General features: G+C 42.6%; 2 protein-coding genes across 5 annotated transcripts in view; one reads left to right on the forward strand and one right to left on the reverse strand.

The window, feature by feature from the left end:
• Positions 1–15,904, reverse strand: UCHL5 (ubiquitin C-terminal hydrolase L5). Of its 3 annotated transcripts, none has more exons than XM_081114560.1 (12): positions 15,196–15,400; positions 13,120–13,343; positions 12,243–12,306; positions 10,144–10,249; positions 9,508–9,633; positions 9,364–9,425; positions 9,156–9,286; positions 8,648–8,711; positions 6,628–6,730; positions 5,534–5,644; positions 3,726–3,824; positions 1–671 (listed from the first exon to the last, which is right to left on the reverse strand). In XM_081114560.1, exons 2-12 carry the CDS (start codon positions 13,241–13,243, stop codon positions 627–629), a joined length of 1,035 nt encoding a protein of 344 aa, XP_080970686.1. In that variant the 5' UTR covers positions 13,244–13,343; positions 15,196–15,400; the 3' UTR covers positions 1–626. The 3 variants fall into 3 exon arrangements, with proteins under 3 accessions (XP_080970686.1, XP_080970687.1, XP_080970685.1); XM_081114561.1 differs by having other exon boundaries at positions 13,120–13,223; positions 15,196–15,384; XM_081114559.1 differs by lacking the exon at positions 13,120–13,343 and having other exon boundaries at positions 15,196–15,904.
• The window catches only part of RO60 (Ro60, Y RNA binding protein), a 14,487-nt gene continuing 4,529 nt past the window's right edge, over positions 15,590–25,547 (forward strand). The window contains exons 1-6 of one of the 2 annotated variants that reach the window (XM_081114557.1): positions 15,590–15,748; positions 18,792–19,391; positions 21,281–21,501; positions 22,045–22,191; positions 22,447–22,584; positions 24,957–25,073. In XM_081114557.1, the coding sequence (XP_080970683.1) occupies positions 18,812–19,391; positions 21,281–21,501; positions 22,045–22,191; positions 22,447–22,584; positions 24,957–25,073 (1,203 nt within the window). In that variant the 5' untranslated portion in view covers positions 15,590–15,748; positions 18,792–18,811. The remainder of the gene's footprint in view (positions 15,749–18,791; positions 19,392–21,280; positions 21,502–22,044; positions 22,192–22,446; positions 22,585–24,956; positions 25,074–25,547) is intronic. The other variant, XM_081114558.1, reaches the window with a different exon arrangement.

A 25,547-nucleotide genomic window follows, 5' to 3' on the forward strand; every position in this document is an offset into this window, starting at 1 on the left:
GAGTTTGCGAAAATAAAGTTGGGATGTTTATTACTTTTTCTACCGGCAGCATGAAAATCACTAGAAACTGTACTTTTGTCCTTTCAAATAATCTGCATTAAAATCATACTTTTCAAATAATTGATATAGAAGATAAAATTCAGTTTAAAAATCCTCAAAATATTTAGATATCAAAGACAGAAATACTGATTTTTTATTCCATTAATGATGAGAACAAGAGATCCAGTTTAATCAAGAGCTGACATTTATAAATTTTAAGCATTTAAGTGAGCTAAAAGATCAAAGGATTAATGATACCAGTTACAGGGAGAGAAGATCCTCTGTGCGTTTTCTAGATTCATTACGGTAGCTACGTATGCGGGGCATCACAGAAGTTCTCAGATCCAGTGTCAAATAATGGGATTTGGGCAAGTGCTCTTGACATCACCTTTATTTAACAGGCACTACATGCACACGATGCAGGTAGGGGGCGTTTATGAATCCATGCAGTAAAGACAAGACGGACCGGACTGCTGCCCAATGTGCACTGAGCCAGTCAGGGTGCTGCTCCACGTTCCTCATGCTCAGTGGTTTCCATGGAAATAAAGGCAGAAGCAGAAATGTGTGCACACACCACAGCATCCTCTTCATTTGGTCTCCTGTGCTTTCTTTGCGTTCTGTTTTTCTTTTGCCTAGAAATTAAAGATAGTATCTTACAAAATCTCCAAGGTCTGTTTTAGAGCATATTGACTGTATCCGGCATTTGTCAAAAAACCCGCTATTCGGTACAGTACTATACTCATTTTTCCCTCCGCTGTATCACAAGTTGCTTAAGAGAGAAGAGGTGTCTTATTCCTGTGTACAGCCAGAGGCTTTAACAGAGTGCCCGGCCTATAGCTGCCGCTGGATAAATGATGAGTAATTAAAACATTTCAAAAATTTTAATTAAATAATAACATGAGTTCTCTTCAGAATCTAGGGCGAGAACATTGCATATAGACAAGAAATAAACGCATCTCAATATTGTCTATGCAATGGGAATAAACAGACAAAAGCTGCAAGGTCAATAACAACCTCTTCAATAAAACAAATGCAACAGCAAGGACAGACTGTACTGTGCTCCATTAACACCAGACATTCACACACTGCCACCCTGTGTCCACAATGGGAACTGCGGTTCTCATGCAAAAGCTAAAAGCTATGTTCTCTAACTATGCTTTTTTAAAATAATCTGGAATTATACTGTCATTAAACCCAAACAAGAATTGTCCTTTTCCTAATTGCACAAAAATGTTTATGCACAGAACAAAATTTTAAAAATTTGTTTTTATTGACGTTGGAGAGAGGGAGATATGATTTTAGAAGATGAAGAAATAGAAACATCAATGATTAGAATCATCAACTGGCTACCTCCTGCACACCCCCTACTGGGGATTAAGCTCATAACCCAGACAAATGCCCTGACCAGGAATCAAAACATGACCTCCTGGTTCATGGGTCAACCTCAACCACTGACCCACACATGCCAGCCCACAGAACAATTTTAGAGCAAAGTACATACATTTAAATTTTCTCAAATAACATGTGTTTGCTGATATAACATATCCTATGATTTAGTCAGTCTTATTTTCAATAGAGAACTATTTCATAGTGTTTCCTACTAAGAACACAATAGCTAGGTGTTTTGGTAAGAGTAATTTGGAAAATCACAGAATCTTAATCTAAAACTTTAAAAATCTGCCGAAACCGGTTTGGCTCAGTGGATAGAGCGTCAGCCTGCGGACTGAAAGGTCCCAGGTTCGATTCCGGTCAAGGGCATGTACCTGGGTTGCGGGCATATCCCCAGTAGGAGATGTGCAGGAGGCAGCTGATCGATGTTTCTCTCTCATCGATGTTTCTAACTCTCTATCTCTCTCCCTTCCTCTCTGTAAAAAATCAATGAAATATATTAAAAATAAATAAATAAATAAATAAAACTTTAAAAATCAGTTTCCTGTCTTGGACTTTCATAACCTTAATACCCTGAGATATATAAATAGAGAAAGGTGTATCACAAAGAGAAGATTTAGCAGTCTTCTGCAGTAAGTTTTGCTTTTAATGGTAAGTTGAAGCACACATTTTTTGGGATCTGGGTAATGAGGTACACACAAAAAACTTAACTCTCACTTCATATTATTTAGAATGTGTGATCATGTATCTTTGCTTCATAAACTTTAAAATTAATAAGGAAAATATACCTACCATGTATACTCTGGTCTTTGTTATCTTTTTTAAATTTTATTTTTTTTATTATTTTTCCCATTCTTAATTCTTTTTTGTTAATCCTCACCCAAGGATATTTTTTCCATTGATTTTTAGAGAGAGTGGAAGGGAGGGGAAGAGAGAGAAATATCAATGTGAGAGACACATCGATTGGTTGCCTCCCCCATGCACCCTGACTGGGGCTAGGGATCAAGTCTGCAACCAAGGTGTATGCCCTTGACCGAATCGAACCCGGTACCCTTCAGTCATCAGGTCGACACTCTATCCCAGGGGTGGGCAAACTTTTTGACTCGAGGGCCACAATGGGTTCTTAAACTGGACCGGAGGGCCGGAACAAAAGCATGGATGGAGTGTTTGTGTGAACAAATATAAATTCAAAGTAAACATCATTACATAAAAGGGTACAGTCTTTTTTTTTTTTTAGTTTTATTCATTTCAAACGGGCCGGATCCGGCCCGCGGGCCGTAGTTTGCCCACGGCTGCTCTAGCTACTGAGCCAAACCAGCTAGGGCTAGTCTTTTAAGTTCAAGTTTCAATATTTTGTTTGCCTAGCAGTGTCTTCTCAAAGCGTTTCTGAAAATGTGGTACACACCAGCTGCCTTAGAGTCATCGCTTAGGGGGTGCGGGGCTTATTCAAGATTCCTTCCTCGGTATCAATATCTGGGGAGGGGCCAAGGAACATGTATTTTAAAGAGTATCCAGCAATGGGTCATTTTCAGACAACAATGGTTTACGTATAAACATAAAAACAATTGAAATGTGTTTCATTTATTCAACAAGTATTTTATTTAAGTACCTTAAAGAAAAACAATCTTAGAATATTTCATTAGGAGATGCTAGCTTCCCACCCTTGGAAAGAATACCAGCTTCCGGATAGGGAAACTAGTCCTTAGTCTTAGCTACATTTCTTTCCCTCGCCAATGTCCATTCTAGTTCTAAATTCTGTGATAATTCAATTTTTGCTCAATTAAATAAAAAAAATCTATTATTTCAATTATTAACATTAAGATTTGTCAGTCGCTTAAAGAAAGGGCAGTGTTTTCCATGTCACTCTAACATAGCACAGCCTGAGTTGGGACATGGAGGGCTCTAGGAGGTGAGGCGGTGGGGCAGCCCTTGTTTCTAGTTTACAGATATCTGGCTGAACTAATGCTCATCTAGAATATAAAACAAATAAGTAAAAGTCAAACAAATAAAAGTCAAAAAGCTTCAACACATTTTACCTCTACTTAAGCTAAAACAAACATTTCTTTTTGAGAATCTAAATCTAATTTAATACAGTCACTAATACTGTAATAACTATCTATGGTGACGGTCCCTAAATTGTCAGCGGTAACGTATATAAATGTCTGTCTGCTGTGCTGTACACATACAAAATAGTACTGAATGCAAACTGTAATATAAAAATATACAAATTCCATAAGGACAAAAAAAAAAATGGGTGTGTGTGTATACTAGTATATATTCAGCAGTAAAATTCTTACCTTTTCTACTAGTGGTATTAACTGCTGGTGTTCCGCTAACGTCTTTAACAATTCCATAATGAATGGCAGGTAATTATGTTTCCTTCTGATATTTTCAATCTGAAAATAAAACAATTATCAAACCATACTAGCTTTGCATTTCTACTAAGTTTCTGACATTTTTATTTTGCATACAACTCAAAATTGAAATGGGGAAAAATCCTCCATTCTCACAAGAAAACTATTAGAAATAATGAGATCCAGTTCCCACTGAGAATAAACATGGAGAGTTTCTGAGCATGGCTTACTACTACTGACATAATTAAAACAAAACTTTTTATAAAACCTAAAAATTTGGAAAGCAAAATTTAAAAAAAATAAACTCAAATTGGTAATAGAACCACACCAAGAGAAAATTTTTCAAGTGAATTTCAAAACATAGTATTTTGATTATACATTTAAAATAGGATATATCCTAAGGAAAAAATTGAGATTCCTGGTAGTGTTATTCTGAACGAATATATCTATATATGCCTATATATAGATATATATATGCGCGCGCGCGCGCACACCCACACACACACACACACACACACACACATATATCCTATCCTATCCTATCCTATATAACAAAAGCCTAACAGGCTAAGTGTCCAGTTGTCTGGTCATCCGTTCAACCAATCAAAGCGTAATATGCTAAGGCTATTCAACTGCTCGCTATGACATGCACTGACTACCAGGGGGCAGTCAGTCAACCAGTCGCTGACATGCACTGACCACCTGGGAGCAGAAGCTCCAACCAGGTTAGCTTATTGCAGGGGTCCGGCTGATCGGGACTGAGCGAGGGCCGGACATGCCCTGGAGTCCTCCCGCGGTCCCTCCCGCGGTCCCTCCCCGGTCCCGATCGTGCACCAGTGGGGTCCCTCGGCCTGGCCTGCACCCTCTTGCAATCCTGGACCCCTCAGGGGATGTCAGAGAACTGGTTCCAGCCTGATCCCGCAGGCCAGGCCAAGGGACCCCACTGGTGCACAAATTCATGCACGGTGCCTCCAGTGTGTATGTGTGTGTGTGTGTGTGTGTGTGTGTGTGTGTGTGTGTGTATGTAGCATAAAGCATATAAAAATCTCTATATACAAATGCTATATATATGTAGCATAAAGCAAATAAGTAATTATGTTACTGTTGTTAGGAACCAAGATTTTCAGATTAAGAGAAAAGATGCAAATACTTAACTTCAAGTATAAAGCCCTTTAATTCTAAATACGAGCATTAATAGGAACTCTTATTATATTTTTCTCTCCAAAAATGAAACAAAAAAAAAACACATTTCTTAGCTCTGAAAAGGTCTAGAAATAAAGGCCAATCAGTATCACTGAGAACCCAGAGAGATGGTTTCTAATACCACTTCCCACCAAAGGACCCAGGGCTTCTTGAAGAAATGGCTGATTCCAAGTCTGAGGTGGGAAATGTACAAGATGGGCCTGAAACATCAGTCACCAGGACAGAAGCTAGGAAGGACGAACAGTCATGTCAAAGGACTCAGGAGACAGCTTGCAATGACCTCTACTGGCCAAAGGGGGGATAATTTGAGCATCAGCAATATCTGCAGTGAACTGAAGCATCAAATAGGTTAAAAATCTGTTCCTAATACTTTTTAAAAAATTAAAAAGAAAGACAGCTCACTAGTTACTTTCGCAGAATGCCAGGGAATCAACTCATTCTGAGAACTAGTAAGTAATGGGAGGAAAGTGGTCACTATTAGAAAAACCTTCATGTCAAAATATACCATTCCATTTTAAAACATTAAAGGAACAAAGTTTTTTAAATACCTTGTATCTTTTTAATTTCTGTACTTCTTCTTCGATGAGCATCTGATTTTTGGCGAGTTCTGACTGGATAGCACTTAGCACACCACCCTGATCCGTACCCATGGGCTCCTCCTTAGGGGAAAGGAAGGAAAAGCACCCGAATGACTGAGGCTTAAGTGCAGAGCGTTTTCAAATGACACGCGCAGTACAATTCCTTTAAAATTTACCCTTAATACAGAAACAGAATTCCAGCTGAATACATGCAGTATTCAAGGATAAAAACCCTAAGTAATACCTTCCATGTTTCTATATTCTGCAATACTTACTGTTTACCTAAAAGTGATCTATACTGTAATATAGTTAAATCTATACCCTTCCATTCAGCTATAAATTTGCTTAAATATACTCTTAAGAAAATGTGGTCAAAGAATGTAAAAAGATCTTTTTGTCTGTTACTAATTCTCTCCAATCCTATTTACTACAGAAAGATAATCATAAAGACTAGTAAAGATTCTATGTGAGCCTAAATGTACGCAATTGAGCCCTAGCTGGTTTGGCTTGGCAGGGTCCCGGGTTCGATTCCAGCCAAGGGCACATGCCTGGGTTGTGGACTTGATCCTCAGTAGGAGGGAGGCATGAGGCAGCTGATCAATGATTCTCATCATTGATGTTTCAATCTCCCTCTCCCTCTCTGAAAACAATAAAAATATTTTTTTAAATAATAAATAAATGTACCCAATTGATTCTGTGAAAAATGCAGTCTAACTTGCTTAAATGACAGTAAATAATTGCTAACACTTATTTAGCACACACTACTCCTCAGTCACTGTTTAAAGTGGTTTACATATATTATCTCAGTTAATCCGCACAACAACCTTCTAAGGTAAATACTATTATCCTCATTTTACATAAGAAACTGAGACACAAAGAAATACACTCACATTAATGCATCCACCACAAGAGCTGAATCTAGGCAGCCTGACTCCTGAGGGTGTTCTCTGAACCACCACTCAGGACACTTGATTCATTCTACGTTTGAAAAAAGAAGAGGAAAGAAGGAAGGGGTAAATCCTTCCCCTGAGAAAATGACTAAGCCAGAAAACATGGCCACGAACCTCAGCAAGTTGTCTCTGTAGCTCAGCTATCTTCTGTTCATATATCATTTTTCTGTCAGACACGATGGCCATTAAGTTAAATCGAATTTCACCTTCACTGTACCTAAAAAAAGGTCAAGTTTATAATGTAATAAAGAATAGTAACACTATTACAATTAAGATAATCTGCTGGGATTGCCCCATGATTCTCTGGGAGATCAAAGTCAGTGGTTCATGTATTGGAAGATTCCACATAGTGAAGATGCCAATTCTCCTCAAATTGATACAAATGTTTCACACAATTTCTATGCAAGTCCCAGCAAGAATGTTAGCAGATACAAGTTTATAGTGAAATTTGCAGGGAAGGCGGAGGGTCTAGAATGGCTAGAACAATTCGGAAGCAAAGGAATAAAGCAGGAGGCGGCACTGTCCCTGATGACAAGACTTAAGGTACAGTAACCAAGATGGTGGTGCTGACAGACACAGATCAGTGGAACAGGACGGTGAACCCAGCAACACCCCACACATACGCCCACGGTTCTGTCCCAGGTGTGGGACCAGTTCCGTGGAGGAAGGACGGCCTGCTCACCCAGGGGTGCTAGAGCAGGTGAACAGCCATAGGCCAAAAAAACCCACCCAAGACATGGATAAAAGTTAACTCCAAATAAATCACAGACTTAAATGAAAACTGTTCAACCACAATAAACCTATAAAAGACAATAGCACAATCTTTGGAATCTAGGGCTAGGGAAAGAATTCTTAGACTTGACAATAAACATACAATTCAATGGGATTGAGAACTTTTGCTCTGAAAGACCACGCTGGGAAGAGGGGGATGGGCAAAGGGCTGGGACAGAGTATGTGCAGACAATGTGTCTAAGGAAGGGCAGTATCTAGAGTAGGAAAAGAACTTAAAGGCTCAACCGTCAAAAAAGAAACAATCTAATTACATACAAAATAGGCAAAAGACACACATCCTTAGTCACTAGGGAAATGCAGATTCAAATCATGATGAACTATCACTACCCACCAATCAGAATGGAAATAAAAAACTCTGACAAAACCAAATGCTAGCGAGGCCGTGGAGAAACGCTCCCTCGTACATTACGAGTGGGAATGCAGAATGTACAGCCACGCTAGAAAGGAGTTTGGTGGTTTCTTAAAACATGGAACATGCCTTACCATACAACTCAGCAGTGTGCTCTTGGCCATTTACCCCGGGGAAACGAAAGCTTAGCTTCACACACAGATCTGTCTACATGTCTGTGATAGTTTTATTCGTAACAGCCAAAACTGGAAACGATCCAGATGTCCTCCAGTGGGTGAGTGGGCAAAACAATGGTATATCCATACCACGGACTATTGTTCGAACAGATTCAACTATTGATACGCTTAACCTACAGGAATTTCTAGAGAACTGTGCTGAAAGGAGCCAGTCCAAAAAGGTGACACGCAGTACGATTCCGTTTATATTACATTCTTTAAATGACAAACGTGATGTGGGGGGTGGCAGGGAGGGAGGTGGTTGGGATGGGTGGGAGTGGGCGGGCAGTATCTAGAGTAAGAAAAGAACTTTAAGGCTCAACCATCAAAAAAGAAACAATCTAATTACATACAAAATAGGCAAATGGGCACCTGAGGACTCCTGGGAATTCCTCGGTGCCTTGACAGGGCCAGTGTCAGCATCCTGGCTATGGCACGGCAATAGTTTTGCAAGGTGTCACCAATTGCAGGATGAAGAGCACACAGGATCACTCTGCATTATTTTTATAATTATCTCAAAAAGTTTAATGAAGGAATATATGCTCAAAACAAAACTCTGCAAAGTAACTGCATGAAACATCTAATTTAATGGAGATCTGCGTTTAATTCCGCTAACAACAGGGCAGGATCTAGAGGTTTTCCAACAGATTCCCTGAACCCAGTAATCAAAGGCAGATAGGCAGTGAGCATTGCTAAAATAAAAATGAAATAAAAGTTTTTTTAAATGTTTAAAAACCAAACCAGAATGTTATGCGAAGGGGGTTAGCGGAGCATTTACTTCTGTATCCTCTTCTCTATGACGGGCCTCACGGCGCTGATCCAGTCGTCCTGACTGCAGACCCCTGGAGAAACGGGGAAGATTTCCGTCAACCACTTCCTATCTTTGGTCCAAAGCATCTCTCTCCTTTTATAAATAATTTAGGAAATTCAGGATGGTCAAAATCCTTTTAGCATAACTGTGTTCAGCTTCCATTCTTATTTATTAAAATCAATAAAAATACATACACTTTTCTGAAAGTTAACTAAAAAAATAATAAATTATGTCATCTAAGAGTTCAAATGTTTTTCTCTTAGAAAAATATTAAAGGTTCCAACTGAATTGCAGTGGTCACCCTTCCTATCTGTTGACTTCACGAAGGACTGAAGAGCGAGGGTTGTCCTGAGAGCGCCCTATGTCGTCATCGCCATCGCCGTCCCCTCCAATCTCCGTAGCATGGAGGCTAACACGGAGTGAATTCCGTTTGCTCCTGGCCAAGAGGGAAACAGCAGGAACAGGAACCGGTTACCTAAGTCAATTGGTCCCTCCCGCAGTCCATCCAGTTCATAGAGTCTTCCGTTCACAGGAACGTAACTGACAAAGTGAAACGCATCTTCTTCTTTGGTTGGTGTCTTCGCGTCGAATTCGAACATCTGCTGTCTGCAGTGAAGAAGGAAGCAGTGAGAGGCAAGCAAGGCGGGAAGGACGCAGGGTCCACTCAGCACCCCGTCTCTCACCTGGCGAAGCTGTTGTGCACTTGTCGGATCACATCAGAGTTGCTCAGTGCCAAGCCTTTCATCTAAAATAATTTGGAAAAGTCGCCCATTAAAACAAGAACTGTCACAAAGAGGGCACTTTCGGAATAAGAAGGTGGTACTCACGGCTGCATCAAAGCTTTGTGAAAATTCTTTAAACTCTGACAGCGTCTCTCCTAAATGGACGTCTTGATGAGTACAGTTCAGCAACACACTCACTATGGCTTGCGTAGCACAAGCATTATTAATGACCTATCCAACAGAAAAGCGGAGATACCAGCAATTTGTTAGAAAACAGCCTGACCAGCTCAGCGGTTGAGCGTCCACCTATGAACCAGGAGGTCACTGTTTGATTCCCGGTCAGGGCACACGCCCGAGTTGTGGGTTCGAATCCCAGCTTTGGGGGGGGGGGGGAACCTCACCTTCCTCATCAGTGAAATGGTAGCTAGGCAACGATGTTTTACAGAGAAGCACTACCAAACTGTCCTTCCTGGGTCTTCACACACACACTGTGATTACTAGGTCATTTCTTCCCTCAACATTTTATTCATCAATGATCAGACACACACACCTCCAACTAGAGCATATGATTAGCCTCAGTCAGCCAGTGTTACTGCCTCTCTAAATGGATGCAGATCTTTGGGGAGCTCAATAATTTTGAAGAATGTAAAGGAGTCCTAAGACAAAAAGTTGAGCACTGCTACATAACAAACACATGGGGAAAGATTGTTCACAAGACTTCGGCGTACCCAAGGACCATACCTGCTTGGCAAAAAAGATTGTGTCGAGTCTGGAGTCCTGAACAACAGAGCCTGCTGGTTCCTCTCCTGGCTGCCACTTGAAAAGAAAAATTAGCCCGTGAACTGGCCTACAAAATAAAACACAAATTAGTGACACCACAACCTGCTGCTGCTTATTTTTTTTAATTTAATTTTATTGTTTAAAGTATTACAAATAGTAGTACATATGTCTCCTTTTTTCCCCCATTGACCTTCCCTTGGCCTCCCCTCCCCCCCAGCACAGGCCCTCACCCCACGCTCCCAGTCTTGTGTCCATTGGTTATGCTTATATGCATGCATACAAGTCCTTCGGTTAATCTCTTACCCACCCCCACCCAACACTCCCCAGCCTTCCCGCTGTACTTTGACAGTCTGTTCGATGCTTCTCTGCCTCTGTATCTATCTTTTTGTTCATCAGGTTATAATGTTCTTTATTATCCATAAATGAGTGAGATCACGTGGTATTTTTCTTTCACTGCCTGGCTTACATCTCTTAGCATAATGCTCTCCAGTTCCATCCATGCTGCTGCAAATGGTAAAAATTCCTTCTTTTTTATAGCAGCGTAGTATTCCATTGTGTAGATGTACTAGTTTTCTAATCCACTCATCTGTTGATGGGCATTTAGGCTGTTTCCAAATCTTAGCTATAGTAAATTGTGCTGCTATGAACATTGGGGTGCATATATCCTTTCTTATTGGTGTTTGTTTTCTTGGGATATATTCCTAGAAGTGGTATTACTGGGTCTGCTGCTGCTTTTAACACATTGTCAGTATATTACATTTTACTCAGCTACTTAACATATACAATGCAAATGAAGTAAATTCAAATTTTTTTAAGGTTTCTTTTACTCCTCAGTCACTAGAATGTTGCCTGACACAGGCTAATAAAACTTAAAATTATATCAGTTAAAAAAGAACTATAGTGAAAGGCTTGTTCTCAAATCTGCGGATTATTCATTTCTACCTTATATCACTTAACTTAAACAAAGAAAATAAGAACAAAGCAAAACTAGAAGAAGCTGCCAACCTAGACTGAATTCCAACGCATATGAATAAAGTTCAGAGAGGATGTCTGCAGGTAAATGGCTGATAGCACACGTAATATGAAATGCAGAGTCACTTCATGTCATTCTCGGACGCATGAACAATCCTCACGGAATTGTTAGTGCGAAAGGAAGCTGTCATCTGGTACAGGGAGGGAGTCACCACTTTCCTGAAGGCGCTGTTGTGACCCAGGAAACATCCAGTCGACCCTCTAGGATTCTCTCCAGTCTCTCTCACAACTGCCTGCCATGCAATAAAAATCTCTCCTCTCCTTTGAAGCCAGTTCCAAGGCCCATCTTTAATGAACCTTCCCTGACCACTCAGTGGAAACTGATCTCTTATTCCATCTGCAGTGACTGCGCTTTTTGTGGGGAAGGGGGAGGCGGGGAAGCAAGCCATCCCCTTCTTACTATGGAAACAAAAGCCATATCCCAATGGTCCCCGCTGTCCCTGTTAGAAGCCAACTTGCCCCCAGCCAAGAACTTGCCCACCGTGAGAACTCCCCTGGCCTCCCTCGCAATTCAGGGTCAGCGCTTGGGGGTAACAAGGTGGGCAGCGAGGAGAGGCTCAGAGGGGTGGTTCTACACAGGGTGGGGCAAGAGGAAGGTAATTCCTGGCACCCGCATTTGGAATCTGGACTGCAGCCTCCCAGAAGCACTGGGATAATGTGTAGACAAGTTTGCATTACTATTAATATGCATTATGAAATATGCTTTTGTAGACTGACCTCTTACTCATGTCTCTTATGCTAAAAATGTGTTCCATGTTCTAATCCATGATCTAGCTGTGAATGTGGTAGAAATCAACCAATTACTTTGTTGACATGGAATTACAGGGACTTAGTTTTTAATCCCTTGCAAGCTACTTATCTAGAAGCCTCAGGTTCATGGTTATAAAAGGAGAGTAGTAACTCCTATCTCATAGGACTGAAAAAACTTTAAAGAGATCGTGTATTCAGCCTAGTGTAGTCCAAGAAAAATAAACAGACAAATGTTTGCTTACATGGAGACAATTTTTAACAGTTAGTATTATACTCACTTTAATTTTTCAAAATTCTCAGGTTCTAAACTCCATATCTCTTCTACCTGGGCTCCTCGGCAACCTGAAATAAGAAATTATTTCTTTAGAAAATAAAGTATGGACTCACTTTTCTCCAGCATTAAATATTAACTAAAAGGTGTGCACATTTGGGATGATAAGACATGAGAAATTAAAATGGTAAAACTGACCTAGTTCACAGCCAAACCCTAGTCCAGCGGTTCTCAACCTGTAGGTCGCGACCATCGGAAAACACATATAGCATATCAGATATTTACATTATAATTCGTAACAGTAGCAAAATTACAGTTATGAAGTAGCAACGAAAATAATTTTATGGTTGGGGGTCACCACAACATGAACTGTATTAAAGGGTTGCGGCGTTAGGAAGGTTGAGAACCACTGCTCCATCCTGTACGATTTCCTAATCATCTGCAGTGGGAGTGTTTGCCTTTATGACTAAGTTTCCGGAGCGTGCCTCCACTGACACGCTATCCACGTCTGTGCCTTCTCCACGCCTTCTGCATCCACTTTTTCCCCTGTCGCTAAGCTCTCCCAGCTCTGCCCTTGGCCCTCTTTTTTTCTTACTGTACATTTTTTAAGTGCTAAGAAATAACTGCCACTAACAGCGACTTCTCCTAAATTTTTATTCTATTCTCTTTTCAACTACCTCAGAGTATTTGATAGAATTTACCAGTGAAACCGTTTTGGCTGGCGTTATCTCTGTGAAAAGATTTTAAATTACAATTTCAATTTCTTTAATAAATAAAAGGTTAAGGGTTACCTATTTTTCTTGATTGAGCTTTGGTAATGTGTCTTTAAGGGAATGTGTATATTTCATTTAAGTTGTCAAATTTACTGGTATACAGATGCTTACAATATCCCCTTATTATCCTTTTAATGTCTGTAGATTCTGTGGTAACATCCTCTCTCTTCTTCCTGGTATTGGTCATCTGTGTGTCCTGTCCTCTTCTGATCAGTCTGGTTAGAAGTTTATCCATTTTATTGATCTTTAAGAAACCAGCTTTGGTTTCATTGATTTTTCTTGATTTTTGTTTTGTTTTGTTTTAATTTATTGGGATGACATTGGTTAATGGGTTTCTTTTTATTGATTTCAGAGAGGAAGGAGAGAGAGAGAGAAACATCAATGATGAGAGAGAATCATTGATTGGCTGCCTCCTAAAGCCCCCCACTGGAGATCAAGCCTACAACACAGGCATGTGCCCTTGACTGGAATCGAACCCGGGACCCTTCAGTCCACAGGCTGACGCTCTATCCACTGAACCAAACCAGCTAGGGCTCAGGTATGGGTTTCTATGTTACAAGATCTGTATATTGCATGTTGCGCCCACCCCCCAAAGCCAAAATTAATGGCTGTACCTCCTCCTCTCTAACCCATACTTCACATCACGCCAATCATCTCAGGCTCTGACCATAAGAGACCTCTAGTTTCTCTCACTTCAATCTACTCTGCACACTACACATGGTACACCTTTCTCAGTCCTAACAAACGTCATTTCAGCATTCAAATACCTTTGACGGTGAAGTCCCCAGCGACTGCAGGGCAACGCAAACTATACAACAGAGCATACAATCTGGCCTCGGCTGACCTTTTCAGCTTCCGACGCAAATAAATACTCCTCCAAGTCTGTTGGTTACGTGTTAGTCACTTTGCTAGCTGTTCCCTAAGCCACACGTGTGGCTTGAACATCAGTGCCGTGTACCTTTTTCCTTCTGCCTGTGTTCCTGTAACATTGGTTCACACTTCAAGACAGCACTCAGCACACTGCACCATGGTTTATCCACATTAAAAACCCTCACCCGCGCCCCGCGTGGCTCAGGGGTTCGCCTGTGAACCAGGGGGTCCTGGTTGGATTCCTGGTCGGGGCACATGCCCGGGTTGGGGCCCGATCCCCAGGAGGAGGCGTGCAAGAGGCGGCCGATCCGTGCTTCTCTCATCACCGATGTTTCAGCCTCTCTCCCCTTCCCTCTCTGAGATTAACAAAAACATATTTAAAGGGGGAAAAAAAAATCCCCCCGAGCCTACCAGGGTACCTGACACATGCTAGGTCCACAATCTGCGCTTGGTAAGTGATAGTCCAAATATCCAGCTATGCACAATGGACAGTGTCTGTGCCGACGTTTAATTTTTACCCCGAGTACAAGTTCTCACCTAACAGCTAGAATTAATAGCATTCCAGGAAATGTAACAGATAAAACTAAACGCCCTGCCCCATCCAAAAAAAGAAAAAAAAGAGGCTAGGAAAGAGGGGCAGGAACAGAACAGGGATGAGCAGTGCAGCGCGCTGGCTGTTCCGGGTGGAGGACGGGGCACCGGGCCAGGAAGAGACTGCCAGGCGAGCATGTGGCCTCCGGTCCGGGGCGCGAGCTCGGGGCACACGCCTCGCCGGAAGCCAGAAGCCGGCGGGGAGCCGACCGGGCGGCGCGGCCCGCCGGTCCCACGCGGGCGCACGCTCCGGTGTCCTGCTCGGAATCACCAAAACCTCGGGTTCCGGGGCGGCTGGGGCCTCGGGCACCCCGCCCTCCAGCAGGCACACCCCGGCTGCCCCTGCGGGACGGGCGGCCTGCGACGCGCACCTGGGCGCACCTGCCGGGACGGGACGGGGGGCGCGCGCGGCGGGGGCGAGGGCAAGGCTGGTGCTCAGGGGGGCAGGGGAGCTGCGGGGACTCATTGCAATGAAACAGGTCACGGGGCGCCGGACCCTGCGGCGGGGCGGGCACGCGGGGTCCCTGCCCGCGTGGTGTGACTCTCAGGATCTCTGCGGAAACGCGACCGCCCGGGGCTGGGCAGGGGGCGGAGCCCTGAGTGTCCCCTCCCCGAGTGCCTCCAGGTGCCCGGGAGTCGCCGGCTGCTCCTCGCAGGAAACCCCGCCGCGCCCGGCTCGGCCTCCCCCGTGACCCCCCGGCCCAGGACGGTGCCCCTGGCTCTCACCGAATCCTTTAATGAGCTCGGTGAAGACGCCGGGGTCGCTCTCCATGAGGCACCACTCCCCGGCATTGCTCGTCATGGCCCCGGCCACACGCCGCCCCGCTCCACCTCGGACGCTGGCCGCCACCGGCACCCGCTGCCGCCGGCCACTGATCCCTGCGAACCCGCCGCAGAGCTCGTCCGCCCCACGTCACCCCGCCTACTTCCCGACAGCCTCCGGGGCCGACCCAGCAGCGCGTTAGAGCGCGCGAGGACGTTCTAGCCACCCGGGAGCTAGTGACTCTCTCCCCGGGGCCGCGCAGGACCCGGAACGGAACCGGAAGAGGCGGGGCCTCAGCGCGCCAGAGGAGGCCACATCCGGGATTCTCGCCAATCCGGAGCGAGGGCGGGCAGACGAGAGGGCGGGGCCACTCCCAGGAGCCGGACTTGGAGGCCCGGCGGCGGCGTGCGGTCCGAGTAGGCGTCGACCGTCAGGCCGCCGCGTCTTTTCGTTTCCCCGTGCGGCGCAGGGCTCGCCCAGTGGCGCTGCGGACGGAGGGCCGGCCGCCGAGCACAGGTGAGGAAACGGCGGGAGGCTGGCGGGGGCCCTTTGTGCGGTCCGGGCGGCCCCGAGGGCGCGCGGGCTCCGGCTGGACCTCCCGGTGCCTCACCCCGCATCTCCGCGGCCGAGTCCGAGCCGACGCGTCGCCATCGCCGTCCCCGCGCCCCGCCCAGGCCGCCGAGCGGACCCGGCACCGCGGCGGGGACGTTCTGGCTCGGCCGGGCCTGGGCGCCCCGAGGGCGGGCCTGGCGCCCCCGGGCGGCCCCTTCGGGTGCTCGCGCAGGCCGGCGTCCGCAGGGCCCGCCTTCCTCCTCCGCCTCCTACCCCCCCCTCCACCCCCTCCTCCCGCTCCTCCCGCGGCCTCTGCCCAGAGGCGTTGCCGGGATCTGGGTTCGGGAAGAAAGCTCTTCGTGGGGAGGAAACTGTGCCCTGCAGTCGCGGGTGGGAGCGCGGGGATGATGGACTAGTGGTTCTCAACCTTCCTGATGCCGCGACCCTTTAATACAGTTTCTCGTGTTGTGGTGACCCCCCAACCATAACATTTTTTTCGTTGCTACTTCATAACTGTAATGTTGCTACTGTTATGAATCGGAATGGAAATATCTGATATGCAGGATGTATTTTCATTGTTACAAATGGAACATAATGAAAGCATAGTGATTAATCACAAAAGCAGTATGTAATTATGTATTCAGTATGTGTTTTCCGATGGTCTTAGGCGACCCCCAGGTTGAGAACCGCTGGACTAGACAAGGGGGACGCCTCGGAGGAGGTGGGGTTGCAGAGACGTGCGGTGTTCATCTCAAAGAGTCCGAGATGCGTTAAGCCCCACATGGCCTTCATTCGACAGTCTCTTGCAGAATGCTCGTGTTCAGATGAAAGTCTTGAGTCTATTTTATTTATGCACAGGGACTATAGTCATGATACTGCAATAGCTACGTATGGTTTTAGGCGGCTGTAGAACTATCGGGGGACGCTTTGTAAAATATGCGGTTGTCTAACCACCGTGCTGTGCACAATATTGAATGCCAGCTGAAATGGAAACATTTTTTAAACGTATTTTTTAAGTATATTTGTGCATCATTCCTTAAACCTCTTGAGTTCCAAGAAGGGCCTTTAGCTTCCAAGGAGGGAAAATATTTTAGTGCATAAGACTCTGGTTCTTTGCTAATCAAACAGGTGACCTGCGCCCTGGAGTTAGATAGTGAGCGTTGCCCTATGTGAAGCCACAAAGTAAAACGGTAAATTTTACCAGAACAACAGAATAGCTTTTAGGTGGATATAATGTGGAATAGAAGCGAAACTTTGTATCAGGTGTTTGATTTTTTTTTTTTTTTTTTAACTGGAACTTCCTTGAGGTTTGTCCCTGGGAGCCTCCCTCCAGCTGGGGCCTCAGTTCCCTTTGCCCAGTTCATTGTACTCAAATGGGAGGATGTGTAAGGCTCAGGGGTAGCCTTACAGCCTTAGCGGCCACACCTACGCAGAGTGTCATCAGGACCCAGAGGTGTTGGTGGTCATCTGTCGTCTTTTGTCATCTGTAATATTACGGTGAACTTGAGAGTGTTTTCTGTGCTAAATAAATGAAATCAAAACTTACAGGTATTTGAAACCTAACTTCATTCACATGGTGTCTCTTGAAGAAAGACCAGACCAAAAATTTAGCTCTTGATACAACCTGCAAATAATCTGAAAAGGGGGTTAGGATTTCTTCACTTTCGTTGTTAAAATTTAATCCTAAGAGTTCGTTCTAAAAATCCAGATTTCTAGGCCTTTGAGAAAAATTAAAGGATCTGGCAGTACTAAGCCTGTACCACAGGCTGAAGGTGCGCGCCTTCAGGGCGGATGCTTGACTCGATCCACTCATGCCATTCCCAGTCTGGGTGATACAGTCCTTTGAATGTGTGGCCCCAGTTTTGCAGTGTTGGGTTTTTATGAGCTGTCTTGCACACTTTCTTTCATAAGTGTAAGTAAGCTCTTACAAAAGAATGAGTTTGATCTCTGGGGTGAAAGGTAGCATTTTCAAATAACATGATTAAGAGACGTTGGAAAGAATTCAAGTGTGAACCTTTACTATGTAGGAATCGGTAGGAGTAATATATTATTAGTACTGTTAAAAGGTGCTATAACTTCTAATGAGTACAAGCAGAAAGAAGTGCTGTTACATACTGTGTGTTACTAGCATCCACTGACTGCATTCAAAGTTAAGCAGCTAAGAAAGAGAAGTAGGCAATGTGTAAAATACCCACAACCAATTTCCAAGTTGTGGCCATGCTATTAATATTGTTGCAATCTGCTTAATTTCTTCCAAAAAGTTTAACTTCTAGAAGTTTAATACACCTGTAGCTGTATAAATCCTTTGAAGTAGTGTGCTTTAAGAGCACTGGATAAATCAGGCCAACCCACTGAAGAATTAACTCTTTTATTATTATTAATCTGGATTTACAACACTTGAGTATTCAGGGGTTGGGATAGGTGAGGAACAGATATGGGTTATTTAACCAACAATGTCTGCCGAGTTATTCAGGGAATAAAGGTTCTAAGATCTTTCTTAGCCGTCAGCTACTGTAACTGCCCTCCCTACCCCTTTGATTCTCCATATGGGACTCCAGACCCCCTGCTAAGCTGCCTGTTGAGTCTCTGAAGCAACAAATTATAACTCAGAAATGTGACTTCTTAGTTGTTACTTCTGGTTATCATAGTACCACTTACTGAGCTTAAGTATTTCTATGCCCAGCTGATGTGGCTCAGTGGCTGAGTGTCAACCTACGAACCAGGAAGTCACAGTCAGGGTTCAATTCCCAGTAAAGGCACATGCCTGGGTTGTGGAGCTCAATCCCTGGTAGGGGCGTACAGGAGGCAGCCAATCAGTGATTCTCTTTCAGCATTGATGTTTCTATCTCCCTCTCCCTTCCTCTCTAAAATCAGTAAGAAATATATTTTTTAAAATATTTTTATATCAAAAGACTTTATGGCAGATTTCAATAAGCATAGATTAAGAAGTGTTTCCCTTATAATTTTACTGTGCCAATCTAGCAAGTAACATTTTGCTTTTTGTTAGGTTTCCTAAAAGACAGAAAAATGGAGGACTCTGTGAACCAACTGCAACCCCTGAATGAGAAGCAGATAGCCAATTCTGAAGATGGATATGTATGGCAAGTCACTGACTTGAACCGCCTCCACCGCTTCTTATGTTTTGGTTCTGAAGGTGGGACTTACTATATCAAAGAACAGAAGTTGGGCCTTGAAAATGCCGAAGCTTTAATTCGATTGATTGAAGATGGCAGAGGATGTGAAGTGATCCAGGAAATCAAGTCATTCAGTCAGGAAGGCAGAACCGCCAAGCAGGAGCCCATGCTCTTTGCACTGGCCATTTGTTCCCAGTGTTCCGACATAAGCACAAAGCAGGCGGCATTCAAAGCTGTGGCTGAAGTTTGTCGCATTCCCACACATCTCTTCACGTTTATCCAGTTTAAGAAAGATCTGAGGGAAAGCATGAAATGTGGCATGTGGGGCCGTGCCCTCCGGAAGGCCATAGCAGACTGGTACAACGGGAAAGGCGGTATGGCCCTCGCTCTGGCAGTTACAAAATACAAACAAAGAAATGGCTGGTCTCACAAAGATCTGTTGAGATTATCACATCTTAAACCCTCCAGTGAAGGTAAGCATAGCATCTTTTGGGGGAGAAGGGGTGCAGATATTGAATAAATAACAAATTTATTTGACAAAGACAGTTGTGTAATTTCTAGGAATAGCCTTTCATTCTCAAAACATATTAATTCAAATATGTTTAAGGCCAATCTGGAAACACCTACCACAGGCAGTCCAGACATTAGTAATCAAGAACCAAATGACAGATCTCCATGTTAAAATGTCACCATGCTAACGAAAACTGATCCAAATGATGGACTACGAAAGCAGCCTGGATGTGTTAAAGTCGTTGGCAAAATGCCCCTCGCCAGTAGGTGGCAGATAGCTGGGCTCTGTAGCCCCTTCTAATTTTGCCCCCCTCCCTGCCTTCCTAGGACACATGTTCCATGGAACCTAAGGCCGCCTGAACTAGTGCTCTGAACTTAACAGTTCAGGATATTAATTGTCTCCAAGCAGTCAGCCAGGGAAATGGTAACTTGGGCCAGTTTTCTATGTCTGTCGGAAGAGGTTTTTGAGAAGTTAGTTGGATCTACAATAAAGACTTAGTCTTTCTTAGAAGGAAATAAAAAATTTCGGTCAAGAATAAAGTGTGAACTTCCAGAAAAATCAACATGCCCAAAATTTTACTTTTTTTTTTTTAACACCAGAAGTGAAAGTTGAAAAGATGGCCACTCATGTAGGTTCAGGTTTCAGTTCTGCCCATTGCTTTGTGTCCTGGAGCCACGTAACGTAACCTTCCTGAGTTCCTGCATCTTCGTCTATGAGAAAGGGAGGAGGGGGAGTGGCCCTCCTGGTGACTAAATGTGATCGTGGAGGCTCCTGATGTGTCCCAGCATCATATGAAGCAGAAGACATCACACAAAAGTCCATGTTCTTGTTTCTTTTGAAAAATATGTTTTTGGCAGTACTAAGCAAATACTTAGCTAAAATATTTGTCAGGGCATATTCTTTAGTTCACCCCAGTCCTAACCACACTTTATTACATCACATGGCCTATTCATTTTACCCACCTTTCCCCCATAGACCTTAGAATTTGATAATTCCATTCCTTTCCCCACCTTTTTGCAGAACTGGAATGTAGTGCTTAGAATAATCACACCATTTATTGGCAGAGCATAGGTTACAACCCAAGTTTCCTCACCCTCCCCAATCCAAAGCTCATTTCAACTATTAAAAGAAATTGTAGTAGGAAACACATTACTTTCTTTTTAATATTTAGCCTATAATATTTTCTCAGCTATTAAAAAATTATAAGTTACCTACCTGTCCACATCCACTTATCTCTACTATTCATACATGCATAATCATCAGCTAAAAGAGACAATTGAGTATGAAATTAAATGAAATAGATGAGTACTTTTCAGAGGTATTCTGAGATTATGGACCTAAGTCTGGCCCTATCTACCAAAGTTTCTAATGCTGATGTCTCCAAAAATAAAGCTCTAATGAAATGGAAATATAGGAGTTTTTTAAATATACATATATATTTTAAATTGATTTCAGAGAGGAAGGGAGAGGGGGCAAGAGATAGAAACTTCAATGATGAGAGAGAATCATTGACTGCCTCCTGCACATCCCCCACTGGGGATTGAGCCCGAAACCCAGGCATGTGCCCTGACAAGGAATCAAACTGACCTCCTGGTTCATAGGTCAACCACTGAGCAACACCAGCCAGGCTAGGAGTTTTTCTTTTCTCCAAAGTTTTCTATTGAAGCAGTGATCAAATAAGCAAAATTAACTGTTTGATTAAATGTTTTTTATATCATGCATAACAGCATCACAGATTAAAGAAGTTCATTCCTGGGTATCTACTTATGCCTTTCATATAATGCCTTTACATAAACATGTTCTTTTACCTACTAATCCTACCTGCCTTTTCAATTCTCTGTTTTGTTAAAGGACTTACTATTGTGACCAAATACATTACAAAGGGCTGGAAAGAGGTCCAGGAGTTGTATAAAGAAAAAGCACTTTCTGCGGAGACTGAAAAACTCTTAAAGTATCTGGAGGCTGTGGAGAAGGTGAAGCGCACAAAAGATGAGCTGGAAGTCATTCATCTGATAGAAGAGCACAGGTTGGTTAGGGAACAACTTCTGACAAATCACTTGAAGTCTAGAGAGGTAAGTAAAGTGTACTATGTTACATCATGTGGTTAAACAGTGATGTATGGTATGTATGAAAAAGATAGCCCTAACCGGTTTGGCTCAGTGGATAGAGCTTTGGCCTGCGGACTGAAGGGTCCCAGGTTCGATTCCAGTCAAGGGCATGTACCTTGGTTGTGGGCACAACCCCAGCAGGGGGTGTGCAAGAGGCAGCTGATGGATGTTTCTCTCTCATCGATGTTTCAAACTCTCTATCTCTCTCCCTTCCTCTCTGTAAAAAATCAATAAAATATATATTTTTTTAAAAAGAGAAAGATAAACTGTGGGTACCTATATATTCATTAAAGAAAAACACCTAACAGTGCCCACAGGTAGTTGCATTCAAGAGTGTTCAAGAACAAGTTAGTTTATTTGCTAAGACTTTGACCATTTTGCACAAATTTTTACTTTGAAATTGATCTGGACCCCCAAAGAAAGTCTTAGAGAATATATTGTTGTTATTGGTACAGGTATGTTTTACTGATTCATCATTTTCTGTGTTTCTGCCTGTTATTGCAATAGGTATGGAAGGCTTTGTTACAAGAAATGCCTCTAACTGCATTACTAAGAAATCTAGGAAAGATGACTGCTAACTCAGTGCTTGAACCAGGAAATTCAGAAGTATCTTTAGTATGTGAAAAACTCTGTAATGAGAAACTATTGAAAAAGGTAAGCGTTCCCTTCATTAGCTACTACTGATTGGAAAGGTTGCTCCTAAATTTTGGAAATGCCATCAGCATATGTTTTAGGTGTTCTGAGCTTTATCATACCAAGTTGCATTTTGACTCTGAAAGCTAAGATTAATATGTCCTGTTTTTCTCTTTTCTTTATGAAATACATTTGCTCAATAACAAATACCTAAGGCACATAATTGCTCTTTTCATTTGAAGTTTCACTTACTCTCCGTCTTCATCTTGTTGCCAGGCTCGTGTACATCCATTTCATGTTTTAATCGCGTTGGAGACGTACAAAACGGGGCATGGGCTCAGAGGAAAACTGAAGTGGCGTCCCGACGAGGACATTGTGAAAGCTTTGGATGCTGCTTTTTACAAAACATTTAAGGTGATGTTTTGATTTTTGTTTTAAAACAAATGACACAGTTAGGTAGGACTTGGTATCTTGTGTAAAAACACATTTTAAAGATATTAATTGTTTAAATATTTTGATTATTCATTTGTTCTTGTGAGAAGAATGTCCACTTTTCCATTTCAGTTCCACAAAGTACTGAAAATTCTAAAAGTTAGGCAAGAAAAAACAAGACATCCAAATTAGAAATCAATAAAAATTATCTCTCTTCTCAGGTGACACGATCTTAAATGTAAAAAAGCCTTAAATAATCCCAAAGAAACTACTAGAGCTAACAAAATCAGCAAAGTTGCAGGATACAAAACCCGTAGGCAAAAATCAGTAGTATCCAAAGGCTAAGAAAACATGTCCATTTGCAGTAGCATCGAAAAGAATAAAACACGTAGGGATAAATGTAACTATGGAGGTGTAAGACTTGTACACTGAATACTACAGAATATTGCTGAATGAAACGACATACATGGTAAGACATTTTATGTTTATAGTTTGAAGGACTTAATATTAGTAAGATGACAGTACTACCCAAAGCAATCTACATAGTCCATGCAATCCTTATGGCATGTTTTACAGAAATAGAAAAACCTGTTCTAAAATGTATGTGGTCTTTAAGGGACCCTCCAAATAGCACAGCCAGTCCTTCTAAAAGAAGAACACAGTTTGAAGACTTATACTTGGAAACTACAGATTTCAAAATTTACTGCAAAGATGTAGTGACCACAACAGTGATACGCATTAAGACAGTGATAAAGACCAGTGAAACAGAAAACAGAGCCAAGAAATAAACTCACATTATGGCCAATCGATTTTTTCTTTTTTAAAATTAGTATATTTTTTAATACAGTTTTTACATACACTATATTAGTTTGAGGTGTACAACATAATTAGACATGTAATATACCTTACAAAGTGCTCATCCTAAGTCTAGTACCCTTCTAACACCATACATAATTATGACATTATTACTGTATTCCTTATAGTGTAGTTTACATGGTCCATTGATTTTTGATACAAGTATCAAAACAGTTCCATGGGGAATAGTATATAAATGGTGATGGGAAAACTTGATATCCACATGCAAAAGAATAAAATGGAACCGTTACTTTATACCATATAAAGAAATTAAAGTGGCCCTGACTGGTTTGGCTCAGTGGATGGAGCGTCAGCCTGCGGACTGAAGGGTCCCAGGTTCGATTCTGGTCAAGGGCACATCCCCAGTAAGGGGTGTATGGGAGGCAGCTGATCGATGCTTCTCTCTCATCGATGTTTCTAACTCTCTATGCCTCTCCCTTCCTCTCTGTGGAAAATCAATAAAATATATTTTTAAAAAAAGAAATTAAAGTGGATCAGACTTATATTTAAGTGCTAAAACTATAAAATACAAACTTCTTTAAAAAAAAACACCAGTAAATGCTTCATAATATTGGACTTGGTAATAGTTTCTTAGATATGACACCAAAAGCATGGGCAACAAAAGAAAAAGATAAATTGAACTTCCATCAAAATATAAATCTTTTGTGCATCAAAGGATACTAGCAAGAGAGTGAAAAGATAACCTACAGAATAGGGGAAAGTATTTGCAGATCATATATCTGATATTGTTTTGATGTTCAGAACATATAGAAACAAAGACAACTCAACAGTAAAAATACAAAGAACCCAATTCAAAAATAGAGTACTCGAATAGACATTTCTCCAGATATACAGATGGCCAATAAGCACATAAAAAGATGGTCGGCATCATGCGTCATTGGGGGAATGCAGCTCAAAACCACAATGAGATACCACCTCACACTTGTTGGGTGGCTCGTATCAAAAGGCAGAAATAACAAGCAAGAATTGAAACTAGCCTATTGCTGGTACAACCCTGTGGAAAAGCTTGGTGGTTCCTCCGAAAGTTAAAAGTAATTGCCATACCATCCAGCCATTCTACCATTTACGTATTTACCCAAAAGAACTGAAAAGGGACTCAGATACTTGTGCACGAGTATTCATAGGAGCATTATTCAGGTAAAAACAGCCCTAGTGTGCATCAACAGGTGAATGGATAAACAAAATATGGCCCTACTCAGCCTTACAAAGGGAATGGAAATAGAAACATACTACATGGATGAACCTTGAAAACATGGTGCTAAGTGAAATAAACCAGACACAAAAGGTCAAGTGTTATATTATTTACCTTAAATGAGGTACTTAGTAGGTAAATTCATAGAGACAGAAAGTAAAATAGAAGTTGTCAGGGGCTAGAGGGAGGGTGGAATGGGGAGTTATTTAGTAGGTACAGATTTTGTTTAATCTTAGAATTTCTATGATTAATTTTAATGATTATCTCATTTGTTTTCTCTCTATAGACAGTTGAGCCAACCGGAAAGCGTTTCTTGCTGGCTGTTGACGTCAGTGCTTCAATGAACCAGAGAGTTTTGGGTAGTGTCCTCAACGCCAGCACCGTTGCCGCTGCGATGTGCATGGTGAGAACAGGGGCAGTTCACCGTGTCTGCCACCCTAAGAACATGTTTGCTGTGGGGAAGAACTGTAGACCTAAATAAATAGACTCAAGGATTAGGTTTCCACTTCTTTTTGTCAATTTGACGTATTTGACAGTTTTATTTCATGCTAGTGGCCTGGTGCACAAAATTCGTGCACATTAAAAGGGGATTAATTAGAGGAGGTATTTTAATATTGCTATTTGCCCTTTCTCTGTAATGTAAGTGTCAGAGATGAAAGAAAATTAGTAAAATGTATACGAAAATCTTCCTCCTGTCAGTCTGGGGCACGCCCTAGGACCCAGAGTCAAGTCCCCGCCCACCTGCGTGCACCTTGAAATCACAGGAGACCCAGACCCATTGGGCGAGATCCAGACCTGGTTGGTCCCACCCCTGTCAAGCCCTGCTGGGTGGGGCGCAGCCTCAGGTTCCGCATCAACCCCTGCTGGGTGGGGGGCA

This window comes from Myotis nattereri (assembly GCF_964212035.1).
Source record: "Myotis nattereri genome assembly, chromosome: 20".
NCBI lineage: Eukaryota > Metazoa > Chordata > Mammalia > Chiroptera > Vespertilionidae > Myotis > Myotis nattereri.

Excerpts from the sequence above, each read along its gene's own strand:
- UCHL5 (XM_081114560.1), bottom strand. The coding sequence starts at position 13,243 with ATGGATAAACTTCTAACCAGACTGATCAGAAGAGGACAGGACACACAG. Across the intron at positions 9,426-9,507 it reads CACAAAGCTTTGATGCAGCC|ATGAAAGGCTTGGCACTGAG; the intron begins GTGAGTACCACC and ends AAATTATTTTAG. Across the intron at positions 3,825-5,533 it reads AGAAATTAAAAAGATACAAG|ATTGAAAATATCAGAAGGAA; the intron begins GTATTTAAAAAA and ends TTTTATTTTCAG.